General features: G+C 34.9%; 2 protein-coding genes across 2 annotated transcripts; one reads left to right on the top strand and one right to left on the bottom strand.

Moving 5' to 3' along the window:
• Nucleotides 1–7146: 7146 nt before the first annotated feature.
• On the bottom strand, nucleotides 7147–8500 carry LOC109221056 (mavicyanin-like). Its single transcript, XM_019385515.1, has 2 exons — nucleotides 8329–8500; nucleotides 7147–7463 (listed from the first exon to the last, which is right to left on the bottom strand). The coding sequence occupies exons 1-2, from the start codon at nucleotides 8498–8500 to the stop codon at nucleotides 7147–7149; spliced, it is 489 nt and encodes a 162-aa protein (XP_019241060.1).
• Nucleotides 8501–9441: 941 nt separating this feature from the next.
• On the top strand, nucleotides 9442–10439 carry LOC109221055 (mavicyanin-like). Its single transcript, XM_019385514.1, has 2 exons — nucleotides 9442–9607; nucleotides 10042–10439. The coding sequence occupies exons 1-2, from the start codon at nucleotides 9442–9444 to the stop codon at nucleotides 10437–10439; spliced, it is 564 nt and encodes a 187-aa protein (XP_019241059.1).
• The last annotated feature ends 7180 nt before the right edge of the window (nucleotides 10440–17619 follow it).

Here is a 17619-nt window from a genome sequence, read left to right as displayed (position 1 = left end):
AAAGTTTGTGAGGCATGTGCAAGGGGGAAGCAAGTAAGGTCATCCTTCAAACCTAAGAAAATGGTAAGTACGTCCAAGACGTTGGAACTGGTTCATATGGATCTTTGTGGTCCAATGAGAACCATGAGCAGAGGTGGAAAAAGATATGTAATTGTGCTTGTTGATGATTATTCTAGATTTACCTAGGTATTGTTTCTAACTTCTAAAGATGAAGAATTTGAAATGTTCACTGCTTTTATTAGAAAAACCCAGAAACAATTAGGAAATCAACTTGCATCCATTAGGTCTGATCATGGAACTGAATTTGAAAATGCAAAGTTTGCTAAATTTTGTGATGAAAATGGAATAGATCATAATTTTTCTTCCCCTAGGACTCCTCAGCAAAATGGGGTAGTTGAAAGGAAGAACAGGACCCTTGAAGATATGGCAAGGACCATGCTACTTTCCAGTAAACTACCTCATAGCTTCTGGGCAGAGGCTATAAACACTGCTTGTTATATAATAAATAGATGCATGACTAGACCTCTTGTAGAGAAAACTCCCTATGAGTTACTTAAAGGGAGAAAACCAAACATATCCCATCTTAGGGCTTTTGGTTGTAAGTGCTATGTGCACAATAATGGCAAAGTCTCCCTAGGTAAGTTTGATCCCAGAAGTGATGAGGGAGTATTCTTGGGATATTCTTCACATAGCAAAGCATATAAAGTGTTTAATAAAAGAACTCTATGTGTTGAAGAGAGTGTACATGTTGTGTTTGATGAATCTAACACTCTTTCTGAGAGACAGGAACATGAAGATGAAGCCATTGGACTGGTGAGACAATTGACTGAAGCCATAGCACAAGTCAAAGTGGCATCAAAGGAAGGAGTAGGTGATGGAACAGGTCCTCTCACCCAGGGCAACCTAACAGGGGGAACCAATCTGAAGGAGAAACTAGCAGGAACCAGATGGTGGGGAAATCTTACAAGTACCTGAGTTCTCACCCCATTGAGAACATCATCAATGATCCAACATCTGGGGTCAAGACAAGATCACAACTGAAGAACCTGTGTGCATTTGATGCTTTTCTGTCCCTCATTGAACCTAAAAATGCGAGTGAAGCTCTACAAGATGCAGATTGGGTCAATGCTATGCAAGATGAGCTCAATCAGTTTGAAAGAAGCCAAGTCTGGCACTTAGTTCCAAAACCAAAAGACAGGTCAGTCATTGGGACAAAATGGGTCTTCAAGAACAAACTAGATGAAGATGGAACAGTTACAAGAAATAAGGCAAGGTTGGTGGTTCAAGGCTATAGTCAAGAGGAAGGCATTGATTATGATGAGACTTTTGCTCCAGTGGCTAGACTTGAAGCAATTAGACTCCTCATAGCCTTTGCAGCACATATGGAATTCACTCTTCATCAAATGGATGTCAAAAGTGCCTTCCTAAATGGCTATCTCAAAGAAGAAGTGTTTGTGAGACAACCTTCAGGATTCGAAAGTAAAGAATGTCCTGATTATGTATACAAGCTAGATAAAGCTCTCTATGGTCTCAAGCAGGCCCCATAGAGATTGAACCTTTAGGATATGAGTTAATGTATACAAGCTAGATAAAGAATGTCCCATGTATACAAGCAGGCCCCATGTATACAAGCTAGATAAAGATGTATACAACCTTTAGGATTCGAAAGTAAAGAATGTCCTGATCATGTATACAAGCTAGATAAAGCTCTCTATGGTCTCAAAGAAGAAGTGTTTGTTAGATTATAAATTGATTTTTTTTGGATATGAGTTGAACCTTTAGGATATGAATTAAAATTTTGGTTTATGTATTGGAATTTTATATTGCGGGAGGATTTTGTAGAAGGGGTTGATGGTAATATTAGAAATGCAATGGGACTTCCACCAAGAATAACTAAGACACAGTACCTGGCAGAGTGTGCCTTTAATTGTTCTTCTCATTAGCGACAACGATGATGAGAAGGCAAGAACATGTGTTTCAAATAGTTATGGTGTAGGTAGGAGTTTAACATTTCCTAAGTAGATAAAAGAAGAGGTAATAGAGGAATTCTATACTTCAACTTCCAAGAGGAAAAGGAATTTAATTGGGAGTGACAAGGTTGATGGTGATGGAATATTTTCCGTTGGTCATGACCGTTCCCATAAAACGGGATCATAAGACTCTATTGTAGACATGTAATTTTTGACCCTCCCCGAAATCTTATACCTTTAATGGTTAGATATTAATTTTAGGTCTAATAGTACTATTTTAAAAAAGAAAAAACTACAAAAATATTTTCCTTTATTTTAGGTAGTTGATATTTTGTCTAACTAATTTTACCTTTGAAAAATAATACAAAATAGGCTGAACATTTTATTTTTTGAAAAAGAAAAAGGATAAGAAAAGAAAAATGAAAAAAAAAACAAAGAAAAAGATAAAACAAAACAAGAAAATAACGAAAAGTGAAAAAAGTAACGAAATAGAAAGGAGGAAACTTTAGGGGCAAAGCAAAATTGCATGAAAAGGAAATTATTCTTTCTATTTTATTGTCCATCTCACCTTTGCTGCATGTGGACTATATTTGTGCCTTTGTGGGAATATTCCCATAACAAACTAGAGGAGTCCACTTGCCCACACACATAACCGTCACATTGGATTCTTTAATTGATAATTTTCCTTTGGCCATATCAAATAACTTTTCTTGCTCTCCAATTCAGACCCAAAAAAAAAATACTCCCATTCAGCTATATAAGACAGGCACACACATAAAGAAAAGGGGGGGACGGGAATTTTCTGGGCAAAACGAAGAACGAGCAATCTTCCATCTTCTTCATTAGAAATCGGCCAAAACCTTCATGAGTGACTGAAAATCAGTCATAAAATTACCCCATAAGCAGCCATTTTTCCGGGATTCAACAACCAAAACCAAATAGCTTCGCCACCCTCTTCTTCACGCCTCAAAAACAGCCGCTAGCCATCATTAAAGCTCCCATGTACGACCCCTGTTTTTACTTCGTTGTTCAAATTCCCGGCGAGATCCAAGTGAGTAAACATAAGACAAGAGGAAAAAAGCCAAATAGAGAGAATACGGCAGTGATGATATTCAGTCCAAAAATAGAACCATGAAATTCCAATATACATCAGCTCCAGATCTCGCGTCCTCAACGCTCAAAACCAGCCGTTTAAGTTTGTCTTTCTGGTTCAGTTTGAGCCTTCCGTCAAGCTTTTAGGTCGTCGATGGTCGTTGTCTAGAGGGGCTCTGTTTCATTCGTGCGTTGAGGTACCGTACGTTTGGTTTCCGGTTTGAATTTCGTCCGGGGATCTAGCGTTTGAGGTCTCCGGCGCTGGTTCTGCTCGTTGTCGCCGGACTGGTATGTACATTTGGTCAGTTTTCCTTGCCTCTGATTGTTCTGTTCAGAAGTATTATTCATGATGTTTATATACCGTGAGATCAATTTTCTTGTTTGATTTTGCCTAATAGATTTGGTGTATTGAGTTATACATTGGATTAATTGTGTGACTATTAAGTATTTTGTTTGATTAAGTGCAAAATTAAATAGTGATGGCCATGTGATTAGTTGAGAATTGTGTTGGACTGTGAATTTTTAGCAAATCAGATTTTTGAATGCTCTTGGTTTGTTTAACATATAGTAACGAATTGTTTATTTTGTTTTAAAGGTCTTAAGTATTTTCTCTTCCTTTATAAAAGTTTTAACTGAGTAGATTTGTCCTTTTGCTTATTGTTTGAACAATTTTAGCCGAAATCATTGTTGTCCAGGAGTATTTGTTCTTTACGGGCATGTTCCTTATGCTTATTTACGTCCATATGCTTGTATCACAGTTACTTTGCATCAGTGAGCTTGCTAAGTTTATAATGTATACCAAACATTAGGAAACGCACAAACAAGTTTTACGTTTTAATGGTGCCAATTACCACATTTGAGATTGAGCTGCATGAGAAACGACTTTTGATATTCGTAGTTGTTTTAGACGCGTTGTTTTAATAATTCACCTTCCTAAACTCGAGTGCACATTTGTGTGACCCAAATCCAAATCTCAACGAAGTCGAAATGTGTCAAAAATCGCGGGTACATTTATGTGACGCGGTTCGAGACATGTTTTCACGACGTTGCAATTCTCATTAAAATAATAATGAAAGCGGTTTACGGTTAAAAAGCACATAAGCTAAAACATGTTTTGAAATCAGATAAATCCAAATATAACAGTTGAGCGACCGTGCTAGAACCACGGAATCCGGGTGTGCCTAATACCTTCTCCCGGGTTAACAGAATTCCTTACTCGGAGTTCTGGTTCGCGGACTGTTAACAGAGTCATAATTTCCTCGGATCGGGATTCAACCAGTGACTTGGGACACCATTAATCTCCCAAGTGGCGACTCTGAATATTGATAATAAATCCCGTTCCGACCGTCCTTTAATTGGAAAAACTCCTTTACACCCTCACAGGTGTAGAAAAAAGGAGGTGTGACATCTATGATGACAGAGATCATAGGAAGTTTTGTTCTTAACTTTCTTCCAAGTCTGATCCGTACAAGCTTAGTGGGATATTGGTGATATATTCTTCGGATTCAGAAGAATGTATCACCAATATCCCATTAAGCTTGTACGGATCAGACTTTGAAGAAAGTTGAGAACAAAACTTCCTATGATCTATGTCATCATAGAGTCTTATGATCCCCGTTTTATGGGAATTGCCATGGCCGACGGAAAACATTCCATCACCATCACCCTTGTCACTCTCAATTAAACCTCTTTTCTTCTTGGAAAATGAAGTAGAGAATTCCTCTATAATCTTTCTTTTATCTACTTAGGAAATGTTAAAATTCCTGCCTATACCATCACTAGTTGAAACACATGCCATTACAGTCTCAACATCATTGTCGCTAATGAGAACAACAATTGATCAAAAGACACACCCTGTCAGCTATTGTATCCAAGTTGTTCTCTGTATCCAAGTTCATTCCGAGTAATAGTACCACGGGGATGATCACCAAAGACACCGGACAACTTAATGATGCCAATGAAGATAGATGAGCTATTCAATGAAACTCGTATTGTAAAGAAGAAGAAATAGACTGATTCAGAAAGGTGGGTCGAGGGTCGAGCCTCGACTATACATGTAAGTTTTTTACTTTTCATTAAGTATTTTGGTTTACTTTTATATAAATTTTGAAATATTAATTCAATATAATTTTTCTTATAGGTTCGCTTCACAGCTGATGTGGGGGAATTCATACGCAGTCATCCACCTAACGAGTCGGCCGAGGCAATCCAACTTTCGAACGACGATGCTAAAAGAACACTCCTTGAGTACTTTATATACTTTGAACTAGACAATAGAACTAGTTTTCGAATGAGCTTGTAATAAACGTTAACTTAATTTTGTTAGCTTACTGTTTTAGTTCTATTGATCTTTATATTTTGTTGCTTTTTAGTGTTGTTGTTGGCATAAAATGCCTGTTTAGGATATTTGGTATAAGCTGGCAAGTGGTGTAGCAGCCAAAACAGGCAGTTTCTGCCAAAAATATACCAAAAAAAGCGACCAACTTTGGTCTCCAGTTGGTCGCTTTTCACTTAAAAAAAAATAATTTTTTGGGCAATAGCGACCAGTCTTGGTCGCTATTGTATTTTAGAAAAATAATTTCTGGTAATTTTGCGACCAACGTTGGTCGCTTATAGTTTAAAAAAAATTAATTCTTGCCATTTGCGACCAATTTTGGTCGCAAATTAAATAAAAAATTATAAAATTTATTAATATAGCGACCAAAGTTGGTCGCTTGATATGATTAACAATAAATAAAAATAAAACGTTATTTACATCTGGCGACCAAAGTTGGTCGCCAAATTTATAATATTAAAATATTTGAGCGACCAAAGTTGGTCGCTATATGCTTTGCCCGAAAAATTTGGTCCTTTTACCTGTGAGACCAAAGTTGGTCGCTATAGCGACCAACTTTGGTCCCTAAGGTAAAGGGACCAGCTTAATATCGACCAGGCGTGTTTGGTCGCTTTTTGGCCAATAAGCGACCAACATTGGTCGCTTTTCGTGGTCGCTTTTTTCCGTATTTCTAGTAGTGGCAAAACATGAAAGTTGTAGCCCTTTCAAATAGCTTTCTAATGATATATTGTGGAGCCCAAACGGAGTTCTGAGCAAAAAATCATGTGCATTTTACTAGACAATACGCCATATGCCCGCTCGATTCTTCGTTTCATTCTTAACTATCATCCGTTGATCCCCAAACACAATCCCGGCTTGATTCCTTGGGCTTTTAATCAGACATCAAAGCTTCAAATCACTTGAATTCATTCCATAATATCTACATAGCTCGAAATCACTCCTACAAGGCATAAAATACACAATTAGTGCAAAACACTAGCGATTAAAGCTCAAACTCAACTGAAGTGCAGTGAAATGGGAAGTAATAATCGACTAAAATACGTAATTATAGCCTATCATCAGTGTCAAAATAAAGTGAAACGAAAAAAAAAACTCTATGGCAAGCACCAACTACATATTAGCACCAAAAAAATAAATAAATAAACAAACAACCTAAAAGTTAGTGTGAAGCCACATTACAATGATCCAAAATTCATAAACTAAAGATTATGACTTCGCCATAACCTAAAAAAAAGTAAATTCCAAGCTCACACCTAATTTGAAAGCGGAATGGTTTGTTGGATAGACATGGATGAAATCTACAGATTTGTTGAAAAAAGCATGAGTGTAGGGTTCTAGGCTATATCTTGTTGGTTTACATGGCTACAATCTTTTTCTTGGCTATGTAGATGAAATATATGTGCTGGATTGTATTATTGTACAAATATCTGTTCTTCTTTTATTCTCCATGAAATCACTGAGTTAAATAATATAATACAAAGACTAAAATCATGATAAAATAATAATATTACTCTGAAATTTTATGTTTACATAATTCTCACCACCAACAACATTGCATTTTTCAGTTGGTGATCGATACTCGCTATGATGGTGTCAAAATAAAGTAAACGAAAAAAAAAAACCTTTATCCCAATTGGCAAGCACCAACCAAAAAATTAGCACAAAAAAAAAAAAACCCTAGAAGTAGGTGTGAAGTCACGTTATAATGATCTAAAAACCATAAACTAAAAATTCTGACTTCGTCTTGACCTAAAAAAAGCAGATTCCAAGCATGCCCATGACGGAAAACCACAAGAAAGAAAGGGATGAAACAACACTGGCTTCAGATAGATAAGCATTTCCTTGGACACTCTTTGCCTGAGAACCATCAACTTTTATATGAACTTTTTGGCCAATTTGGCAATGGCCAGGAATTGCGCAGAGGTAATAGTAATCGCCAGGGGCTGAAAGTGTAAAAGAGTCTTTGCCTGTATTTAAAGTGGCTATTGGATTTGTAACTGTGCATGTATAATATTCTTGGCTACTCACTTGCATCACGTTGTGGTATTTGTTGTTGTAATTAAAACCTGCAAGTTCAATTGACACCCTCAATTAGTCCATAGAAAATAAAATAAAATAAAATTGACAACTTTTCCATGTGAAATTAACAAGTTTTAACAAAATTTATTTAGTCTTTTATTATTATTTTTGGAGTAGTTGCAAGAATTTACCGTGGGAAAAAGGTACCAAGTCAATTAGTGGAACAACTTAATTACTCACACTCGTTGTTTCCATTAAATTATATAAATTTATTATGATTAAATAATACAATATATAAACTTGTTGGATTTTTAAGGTGTGAATGAGAAAAGGTATCTTTTGGATTGTATCGCTCCTTCTCAATCTTTCATTGCCTATAAATCCAGATGCTTAGTCTTATTTTTCAAACACTGCAAATTCTGAAAATTACCCCCACTTTTTTGTATTATTCTAAAATAAATATAAGTGTCAAGTATGATTTGCTCCATCATTTGAGTTCGCCAAAATTCTGTAATTTGAATTGCCGGTTCCATTCTATCATAGGATAAATTAATTTACAATCCTGAACAACAGTGAGGAGATTAAATTCATTAAGGACACATAGTGGATTCTGTAAATTCGAAATAATTTCTTATTTCTGTTTGGATCAACATTCTTCATTGGTTTAGTGATTTTAAACCCCACTTGTGGGAAACTACTGGATTTGTTGTTGTTGTTATTATTGTTGTTGTATAACACATTATACTAACAAAACTAAAAATATATGTTAAATAACCTTAATTAATAGATATATAAAAGAAAATATGTTGAAGACATTCATGTTATCATTCGTTTAGTGTAAGCCCCGAATGTGAATAAGTAAAACAATATTCCGAAGAAATATACAATATGAGGATAGAGGAAACTACTTACTCAAGATGTCATTAACTTGAAAATTCTTTGAAGAAGCCCAATCATTATAATCAACGTTGCCTACTATCCAACCTTTAGAATCACCAACATCATATACAGCAGCCGTGGACAGTCCCATGGAAGCAGCCATAATAAAGCACAGAAGCATTATTGTTCTTTTAGTGAAAGCCATGGCTTATTAAATTCAAATAGAATACTTTGAATATTAATGCACTAATTAATGGATGCAAATGCCCCTTTAAATAACCATATTTTACTAGGAAAACCTTTTTATTATTTGGGAATTTCGTTTTCTCAACTTATGGAAATTAATATAAAGGAAATAATGTAATTCAAGTACTTAAGTACCACGGAACTTTATTTTACTAGGAAGCAGAATTTCAACTTATGAAATCTTTTTTTTTAATTATTAAAAATGGTCAACTTATGGAAATTAATACTCCTATTAAAGAAATAATGTAATAAGTAATTAAGAAGCACCACAAAACCCTGTTAAGTTTTACTAGGAAGTAGAATTATATTATTTGGAAATCTCGATTTCTTAAAGAAAGTAATATTAAGGAAATAATTAATTAAGCACCACTAAACCTGTATGTAGCAGGAAAAGAATGGTTTCATTATTACGAAATTCCTTTCCTACTAATAGAAAAGAATATAATAGGAAAAATTCCAAACTCAAAGCTTTCAAAAATCAGAATATTTAAAGAAAGAATTGACCCAGGAAATTAGACCCAAATATATTTAGTTTTGGTTAGCTACGATAATTAAAATTTATTTTTTCTCAAAAATTTAAGACTGACGCATAAACAAAAATTTAGCGGACACACACTAATTACACACGTACCTCGTTGTACCTCTATAAAGTTCCAAATTAAACATGGTAAGTACTTGTATGATTTAATTTTTGGCAATACTACGTTTAGTTATTACCTTTAGTTTCATTGGAAATTAAATTTCCAAAATTAAAGTAGTCCTACCAAGTTAAGGAGGCAATTAACTACGCCTTTAAAAGTTATACCTTAGAGGCTTATTCGTTAGCACTAATAAAAATCCACAAAATCTCTAATTCTTCCTAAGTATTAGCATTGAGAAATTATATATACAAGTTAACATATGGCTTTCTTAAAAGCAATGATGGTTTTGTTGGTGGTGATGATGGCTATTTTGGGATCTACCATGGCTGATGTGTATCAAGTTGGCGATTCTAAAGGATGGACTTTCAACTACAATTATGATACATGGTCTTTTTTTAAGAATTTTCAAGTTGGCGATACCCTTGGTAAGATCTTTTGCTCTTCTTGTTATTTTAAATCTATATAGCAAATTTAAACTTCCACATGCATCCGCCCCTGCTGAAACAGTAATGTAAATGTTAGTCAGATTAAATCGCAGTCATGTCAAGTATGTGTTTTATTGAGTTTTCACTTTTGCAACAAAACAAATGCATACACTATTGAATTACGTGACCAAATTTAGGAAGCCTAACACATTTATTATTCATGTTTGTAACATCTGTTTTTTCTTTTTTTCTTTTCTTTTTTGTTTGACATAAACTGTTTGTTACTGTTAGAACCGTCAATATAGGTTTGTCCAGCTAGACGAGCCCAACCTAGTCCATTATTTGATCCCGAGCCAACTCTTACTGACAGCTCTAACTTAAAAGTAGTGTTTTATCGTACAGAAGACCTTACATATGAGTTGTGTAACATGCAGTTTTCAACTACGACCCGGGGTTGCACAATGTGAGGCAAGTGAACGTCAACGACTACAACACATGCAGCAATAAAACTCCAATAGCCAGTTTCAATTCCGGCAGCGATTCAGTCATCCTCGCAACTCCAGGGGACTATTATTTCTTGTGTGATATTCCAGGTCATTGTGCTTCTGGACTCAAACTTCACGTTAAAATTGCAATTGCAGCTCCAACAACACCTCTAGTGACTCCTATAGCCCCATCAAAGGGATATCCTGATCATTTTCCTGGTACTCCCACAAAGAAGCCACTTGAAACTTTACAACCTTATCATCCCTCTGCAAATACTGCTTATTATTCATCCAAGTGGTTTCCAATGAACATCTTATTGCCATTGATTCTTGCTCTTTGTTTCTAATTATTGGCTTTGGCTCCTAGGAATGGTTGAGACACTAAAATTGTAGATCATAATATATAGTACCTTTTTTTTGGGTGGGTGGGGTGGGTGGGGGGGGGGGGGGTTCAAATATTTTCTTAGGAAAGGTTTTTTTTTTTTTGTTGGTGAATTTTTCTAGTGTTGTTTTGTAGTGGAAGTTAAGTATATTTATTTGGTAAACTTGGAGTGGTTCTTCCACCCAATTATTTTAGTCAAGTTTGGAATATGAGTATACCTTGTAAGTTACTATTAGTATTCAACTTACTATTTATTTCAAATTCAGTTATTATACCTTTTAAGAGATTTGAATTACTGCTCAACTAATTTACTAATTCCTAGTAATAAAAATTGTATATAACCGGCAAGTTTATTGTTTCTTCTTAACAAATTTGATATATTATTGCTCTTTGTTTTGTTGGGTTCGTAATTAAATCGAGTTCAAAAAAGTCTTCTGCGACACATGTATCAAACATGTATCACGCATGTATCACACACACAGGTATACATGGATATACATGTGATACACAATTGATACAAATATGATACATATGTGATACACAATGTGATACACATATCATTTTTTTTCATATTCAGCTTTTACTTCGAATTTTCAATTCAAACCACCTCAAAACTTCACCAAATCATTCCAAAACTGAGATTCAAACTCCTTAAGTTGTGCCCAATCTATTCTAATAACACCCACTCAAAACAAAGCAAAAATTTGATATTTTTTGCTACAAATAGCTATTGGCTAATTTGGCTAATATTAGTAATATTTTATCAATTGACCAATATTTGTAATGAGCTACTTATAAATGGACATAGCTGGTAATTTCCCTAGAAGAAACTTATAACAGCCCTTACTTGAAATTGAACCGGGAGAGGACTTATATGCATTTGTATAGAAACTTATCAATCTACAAATTCTTACGTCTAAATTAGTTAATTAATTGAGGTAATTATATGAATCTATTCAGGTACATTGCATTCTAGCACAAAAAGTTTTACTCCATTATGTTAACGCAAATTGTGAGTTCTCTAAACATAAAGGTTAGTTTAATTCTCACACTTCTCAGTACATGGAAATCAAGTTTATAACTAAAATAAGCAATATCATAAAATATGGGATCTTAACATTTTTAGCCTTCTGGTTAAAAGAATTTTTCACCTGTCTATCCATAACAGTTTGTAGCTATCATCGGTGGATACTCAGTGCATAAAAAGTGTATAAAAATACAAAATAAGTGTATAATCAATACATAATGTATATACACTACATATACATAGATTATAAAGGAATTATATTTGAATCAAACATTGCATATTAGATAAAAATTTATAAAAAAAAATAAAGATTAGGATTATTTTTTTGTTGTGGGGTTTGTTGGCCTGCTGTGTTCCACAAAAGAAAGCACACTTTTCGATGAAAAAAAAGAAGCATTAACCCAAATAGCCGTTCACCCTATCACTTAAACTACAAATAGCCGGTGAATGTATATTATATGTATAATTTATATATACATGTGTATAATTGTGTATAATTAATGTATAATCTATGTATATGGCTAAAAAAAGTAAACAATTAATATGACGGGCTATGTATGTAAAGATCTCAAAAAAGGATTGAGTTGAAAAGTGAGTCAACCCACTTGGCCCAACCCACTCGGCCAATCGTTAAAGTCAATAACGTGTAAAATATGTTAAAATAGCACGGGCTAGCCAGTTTTAGGACTGGTCATTCAAAAATAGCCAGCGTTTGCCAAGTCATTAAAAAATAGCTACTATTTTGCTTCAACAAAGACCGGTCCAGCATAATATACTGGAGTTTGGTGCACCCGTGTATGAACTTCCAACATATTATGTTGGACCGGTATATGTTGCTCCCAAACGCACACGCAAGTATACGTGGTCGACAAGTAATATAAGACTGTAAGTTCAAATATCGTACCCACAGGGACTTGTGATTAACTATCAACTAAATTAAATCCAAATAATTAATCTATTCAAGTGATTTTCTAATGTATGAATATTTAATTAAAACTAATCTAGAGTAATAAATTAAGAGATTAGAGGAACAAGTTGGCAAAATTAGAGACGAATTCAATGAGAGAAAATATTCTAGAGCTATGGGTTAGCTAACAATCTCGTTGTCGTCCACCTATGTCTAATTAATTTATCTGGTTTATTGATTGACAGGGTTAATATTGCTCGTAGCCTTCTCCCGAAGTACTACTCGCCTATTCAAGCTAACCTAACGCCTATATTCCTATGAAATTAGGATTGACAAGAACGCATTAATAATTCATGTATAGTAACCAAGCAAAGCGATTAGGTATATCCCTATCCTAACCGCAAATTTGTTCCCGTTGCTCGAGTTCAAGATCTCGCTCTACTCAATCTTATTTGCAATCTAGAATTCCCTCTCACGAGTTCAGTCCTAGATTCATAGATAGTATTCAATTGGTGATCAAGCAATCAAATAATTAAGCGCAAGATTGTATAAATAAACCAATATGATAAAATAATAAGAACAATTCAAGCTTCAAACCACAGTGTTCATGTAGCACCCAAAACTCTAGAACAAATAAACTATGAGATTAAAGGAAGAGAAGAGAAGAGAAGAAAAACTAGTTAGAAATCTCCTCCAAGCGTGGTGTGTGTTCCTCCACGTAAATTCTCTTTCGAAGTATGTTAGATCTTTCAAATTAGGTTTAGAAATCCTTTTATACGAGTTGGGGTTGGGGGGGAGGGGGGGTCTTGGGCCGAAATAACCTTGTCCCAGGCGAAGTTGGACAGAAATCACGCCACCAGCGTCCAACCCAACGCTGGGCACCGTCCAGGAAGCGTTTGGCGCTGCCTGTGGCGCTGAAAATGCCACCTTCCCTTTTTTCGTCTATTTTGGCTCTAATCTCGCACCTTTCGCCCCAATTGCTCCCGTATCATTCCTACCCATAAAAGACCTCAAATTAATATAAATTAACACATTTTACATCCTAAATCCACGAAACAAAAGTAAAACATGAGGCGATATACATATAAATATATATACTTTAAGCTAAACATCAACACCCCACACTTAGACTCTTGCTCGTCCTCGAGCAATAGGACAATCAAATACAATTTAAATTTTTCCAACATACACTCTACCAATGATCATGGTTGATAGCAATAATTAAATTGTAGCATATGCGATTACTTACACTTCCCTTTACTTATGTCATTCTTCACATATTCACAATAAAGACAATGTGCTCATAACAATCCTAGCCTCAAAAGCCGACTCAATATCACAATGCACCTATGGCTTGAACACTCAACATCACGGAGAAGTCTAATAATGTTACCTATCCCTCGTGAAACTGTGTGCCCTCACAACAAGAATAAGAGAGTAAATGAATCCAAACAATTTAATCTCATGATCAAATATAGTTTAAGGATTCACATATACCAAAATCTCTCACTCTCACAAAGAAGTCATAAGCATGTAAAAGGTACTATAGGCTTGCCCATTATGTAAATTCTCCACTAATGTAGGCTCATTCAGTCTAAAGTCAATTAGGACTTTATATGGTTGTAATGTGGGCTAAGGAACGGGTATGATATATTTAGGATTAGTGGTTCACCCTCCTAAGAACTTTAACACATCACATAATAAACTTTAAGCGCAAATCTCCAATCCAATTCAATTTTACAAACAAGATCACTCCCCAAAATTATTCGCTCTTTCTTTAAGCACAACTTTAATTTACCCCGCTACCAAGAACAAGGCAACAATTTATTCCTCTCAATTTTTTCTTCTCTTTTTTTCGAATTTTTCTTTCTTTTTTCTTTTTCTTTCAACTAGTCTTTGTCCTTTTTCAATTTTCGCTAGTGGTGTATTCTTTTATAAATTACGTGCACCTTTCTTCTTCCATGGGTTCCACTCAAATTTCACCCCACACTTAGTCCTTACTTCTTCTAGCGCTCATTTCACAATTAAAGTGCCATAAGAGGTAATAGGATCAAAATAATGTCAATTAAGAACAAAAGGGTATAAGCTCGTAATGTGGCTGCCAATTAAAAGTCTATAGGCTCAAAAGAGTTTTCTAGGGATAGATTTTATTTGTGATAAGCAATTAAGCTAAAAATAAATAAATCAAAGAAGGCCTAAAATTATTTTTCAAACCGAGCATCGCCTAAAATTTCGCTTCAACTTACATACTGGGCAAGTTCTAGTCTTAATCACAATAACATGGACTACACAAAATCTCACTTCACAGATGCACATGAATCACTAAGGACGATCTCATTCCGATTCTCAAACAATGCAAGTATCACGGAGCCACGAGATATTAAGCATTAAGCACAACGTGAATATAAGTCAAGCAAAAGAAACATATGTGTCACAAAACATGCTATCCAATTTCATGAAGGCATCATGAACAATTTCAAAATTTTTGGAAGATACTGCACATGCCAAAGCTTAAATATGCTACTATCAAACAAGTCAAAGGAGCCTAAGTTCATCAATCTTCCTCCTTTTATTTTCTAAAGTCCTAATCTACTCTAAAAAATAATTAAAAATACTACTACCCGGTTCAAACTACATCCCATGGAAAAGAATCGATGCACAAAGAAAAACCAAGGGGGATTATTGCTACCTAAAGTGAAATAAAAGACATATTTTTGGATTTTTTTCTATTTTTTTACCCTTTTTTTAATTTTTTTTGTTGGACCTCTCCCTCAAGAAAGCTATCCACAAAATCCCTCGTCGGGAAAAGTCCAAATTTTCTGATTTTTTTTCTTTTTTTTTTTAAAATTTTTTTAACAAAAACTATCACACGAAGAACGAGTACTATAACTAAGCTAAGATAGCACAGAAAATCATCCAGACAATCTCCTCACCCCACACTTAAAATTGTGCAATGTCCTCAATGCACATTGTAAATAATAAGAGGGTAAAAGAGACTCCCTGGTAGGCCAAAGGCCGAAGCATTAGCAGCTCATGGGATGCTCAGACTTCTCCCAGGTATGATCCCTTGTGCGGGTACCTCACACTTAGTTTCAACCACCTGTTAGCTTTTGCACATGTCTATTAGCTTTGACTCCATGCTCATGCTCCTACAAAATACAAATACAAAAAAATAACACAATACAAAAAAAACAAAAGTAAAAAAGAAAAATAAAATTGGATTACCTCCCAACAAGCGCTTGATTTAACGTCGCGACACGACGCCATCCTTTCACCACTTTTCCTTCCACTTTGAGGATATACATTGCGCCCCCAATTTTACATCAACTTTTGTGTCACATTCTTAGGGAAGTGGTGTGAAAATAAAGGAACCAAGTAATAGATACCGCATCTTTCACTTCTTGGCCCTTAAGTGAGGAATGTTGTTTGCCTCCTTGGTATGGCAAATTTCAGAATATAAACACTTTGTTCCTCATCTATTGACTCCTCTATATGCTCGAATGGATCAATTTCCATGTCACCAACCAAACACAATGTTGAAAAGTATTTATAATGAGGTCCAATACGCTCCAACTCTAAAATTGCATTATTGTTTACATCCTTAATTTTGCACTCTTCGTCAACCTTTGCATCATTAATAATATTTTGGTCGAATAGTTGGAATTCCTCCTTCCGCTCCACAAGCTGGCCAGTATCCACAAAAATTAGTTGTAGGGAATCAGGCGCCTCAACCTTTTTATTCAATTTATCCTGCAGGTCATGAATATCTGAGCCAAATTGGTCTATCTCTTGCCTGAGCTCATTTCTTTCGTCTATCAGTTGTTTTGTTATATTTGAAAGACCATTACGTAGAAACTCTGAGATTTTATCAGTGGAGCTTGTTCCTCTAACCAAGATTGGCTCACTATATCTGCTTCTTCAAAATTATCTTCTTGTGGGAACTCGCTCTCTTCAGCCACTTCTTCCGCCTCGGCCTTCATTCTCATGATTGATGCACTAATTCTTTGTATAGCCTTTTGATTTTTATTTTGTTGCTCGGCTATTTTCCTTATCATCATGTTCTGTTGCTCGGATGCTTGCCTCATCATGTCCATAATACGAGCCACGCATTCCATATCCTCCATGTCCTTGCTCCTATCAAACTCATAAACATTATTAGAAATATTATAATAAGAACTCTGAGAAGGATAATAAGAATTAGGGCAACCATCCCAATGACCACCTTGACAACCACACACATTACACAAATTCCACTCATAAGATTGAGATGCACAATTTTGTCCTAAGTGTGGTCCTCAACAATATTAACAAGGATCACCATAATAAGAATAACCAATATTCGACCAATTCTCGTTCCAAGATGCCATGTAAACAAAGATAATAAATAATAAACTAAGCTAAACTTTAAACTTTAATAGACAAAAAGTAAAAATCTAATCTAGTGACTTGTGATTAACTACAACTAAATTAAACCCAAACAATTAATCTATTCAAGTGATTTTCTAAAGTATGAATATTTAATTAAAACTAATCTAGAGTAACAAATTAAGAGATTAAAGGAACAAGTTGGCAAAATTAGAGACGAATTCAATGAGAGAAAATATTCTAGAGCTATGGGTTAGCTAACAATCCCGTTGAGTCATCCACCTAAATTGTCTAATTAATTTATCTGGTTTATCGATTGACGGGGTTAATATTGCTCGTAGTCTTCTCCTGTAGTACTACTCGCCTATTCAAGCTAACCTAATGCCTATATTCCTATGAAATTAGGATTAACAAGAACGCATTAATAATTCCTGTATAGTAACCAAGCAAGGCGAATAGGTATATCCCTATCCTAACCGCAAATCTGTTCCCGTTGCTCGAGTTCAAGATCTCACTCTACTCAATCTTATATACAATCTAGAATTCTCTCTCCTGAGTTCAATCCTAGATTCGTAGATAGTATTAATTGGTGATATCAATTAATTAAGCGCAAGATTGAATAAATAAACCAATATGATAAAATAACAAGAACAATTCAAGCTTCAAACCACAACATTCATATAGCTCCCAAAACTCTAGAACAATTAAACTATGAGATTAAAGGAAGAGAAAAGAAGAAAAACTAGTTAGAAGCCTCCTCCAAGCGTTGTGTGTGTTTCTCCACGTGAATTCTCCTTTAAAGTATGTTAGATATTCCAAATTAGGTTTAGGAACCCTTTTATACGA

This window comes from Nicotiana attenuata, unplaced genomic scaffold (assembly GCF_001879085.1).
Source record: "Nicotiana attenuata strain UT unplaced genomic scaffold, NIATTr2, whole genome shotgun sequence".
NCBI lineage: Eukaryota > Viridiplantae > Streptophyta > Magnoliopsida > Solanales > Solanaceae > Nicotiana > Nicotiana attenuata.
This window is presented reverse-complemented; position numbering and strand designations above follow the sequence as displayed.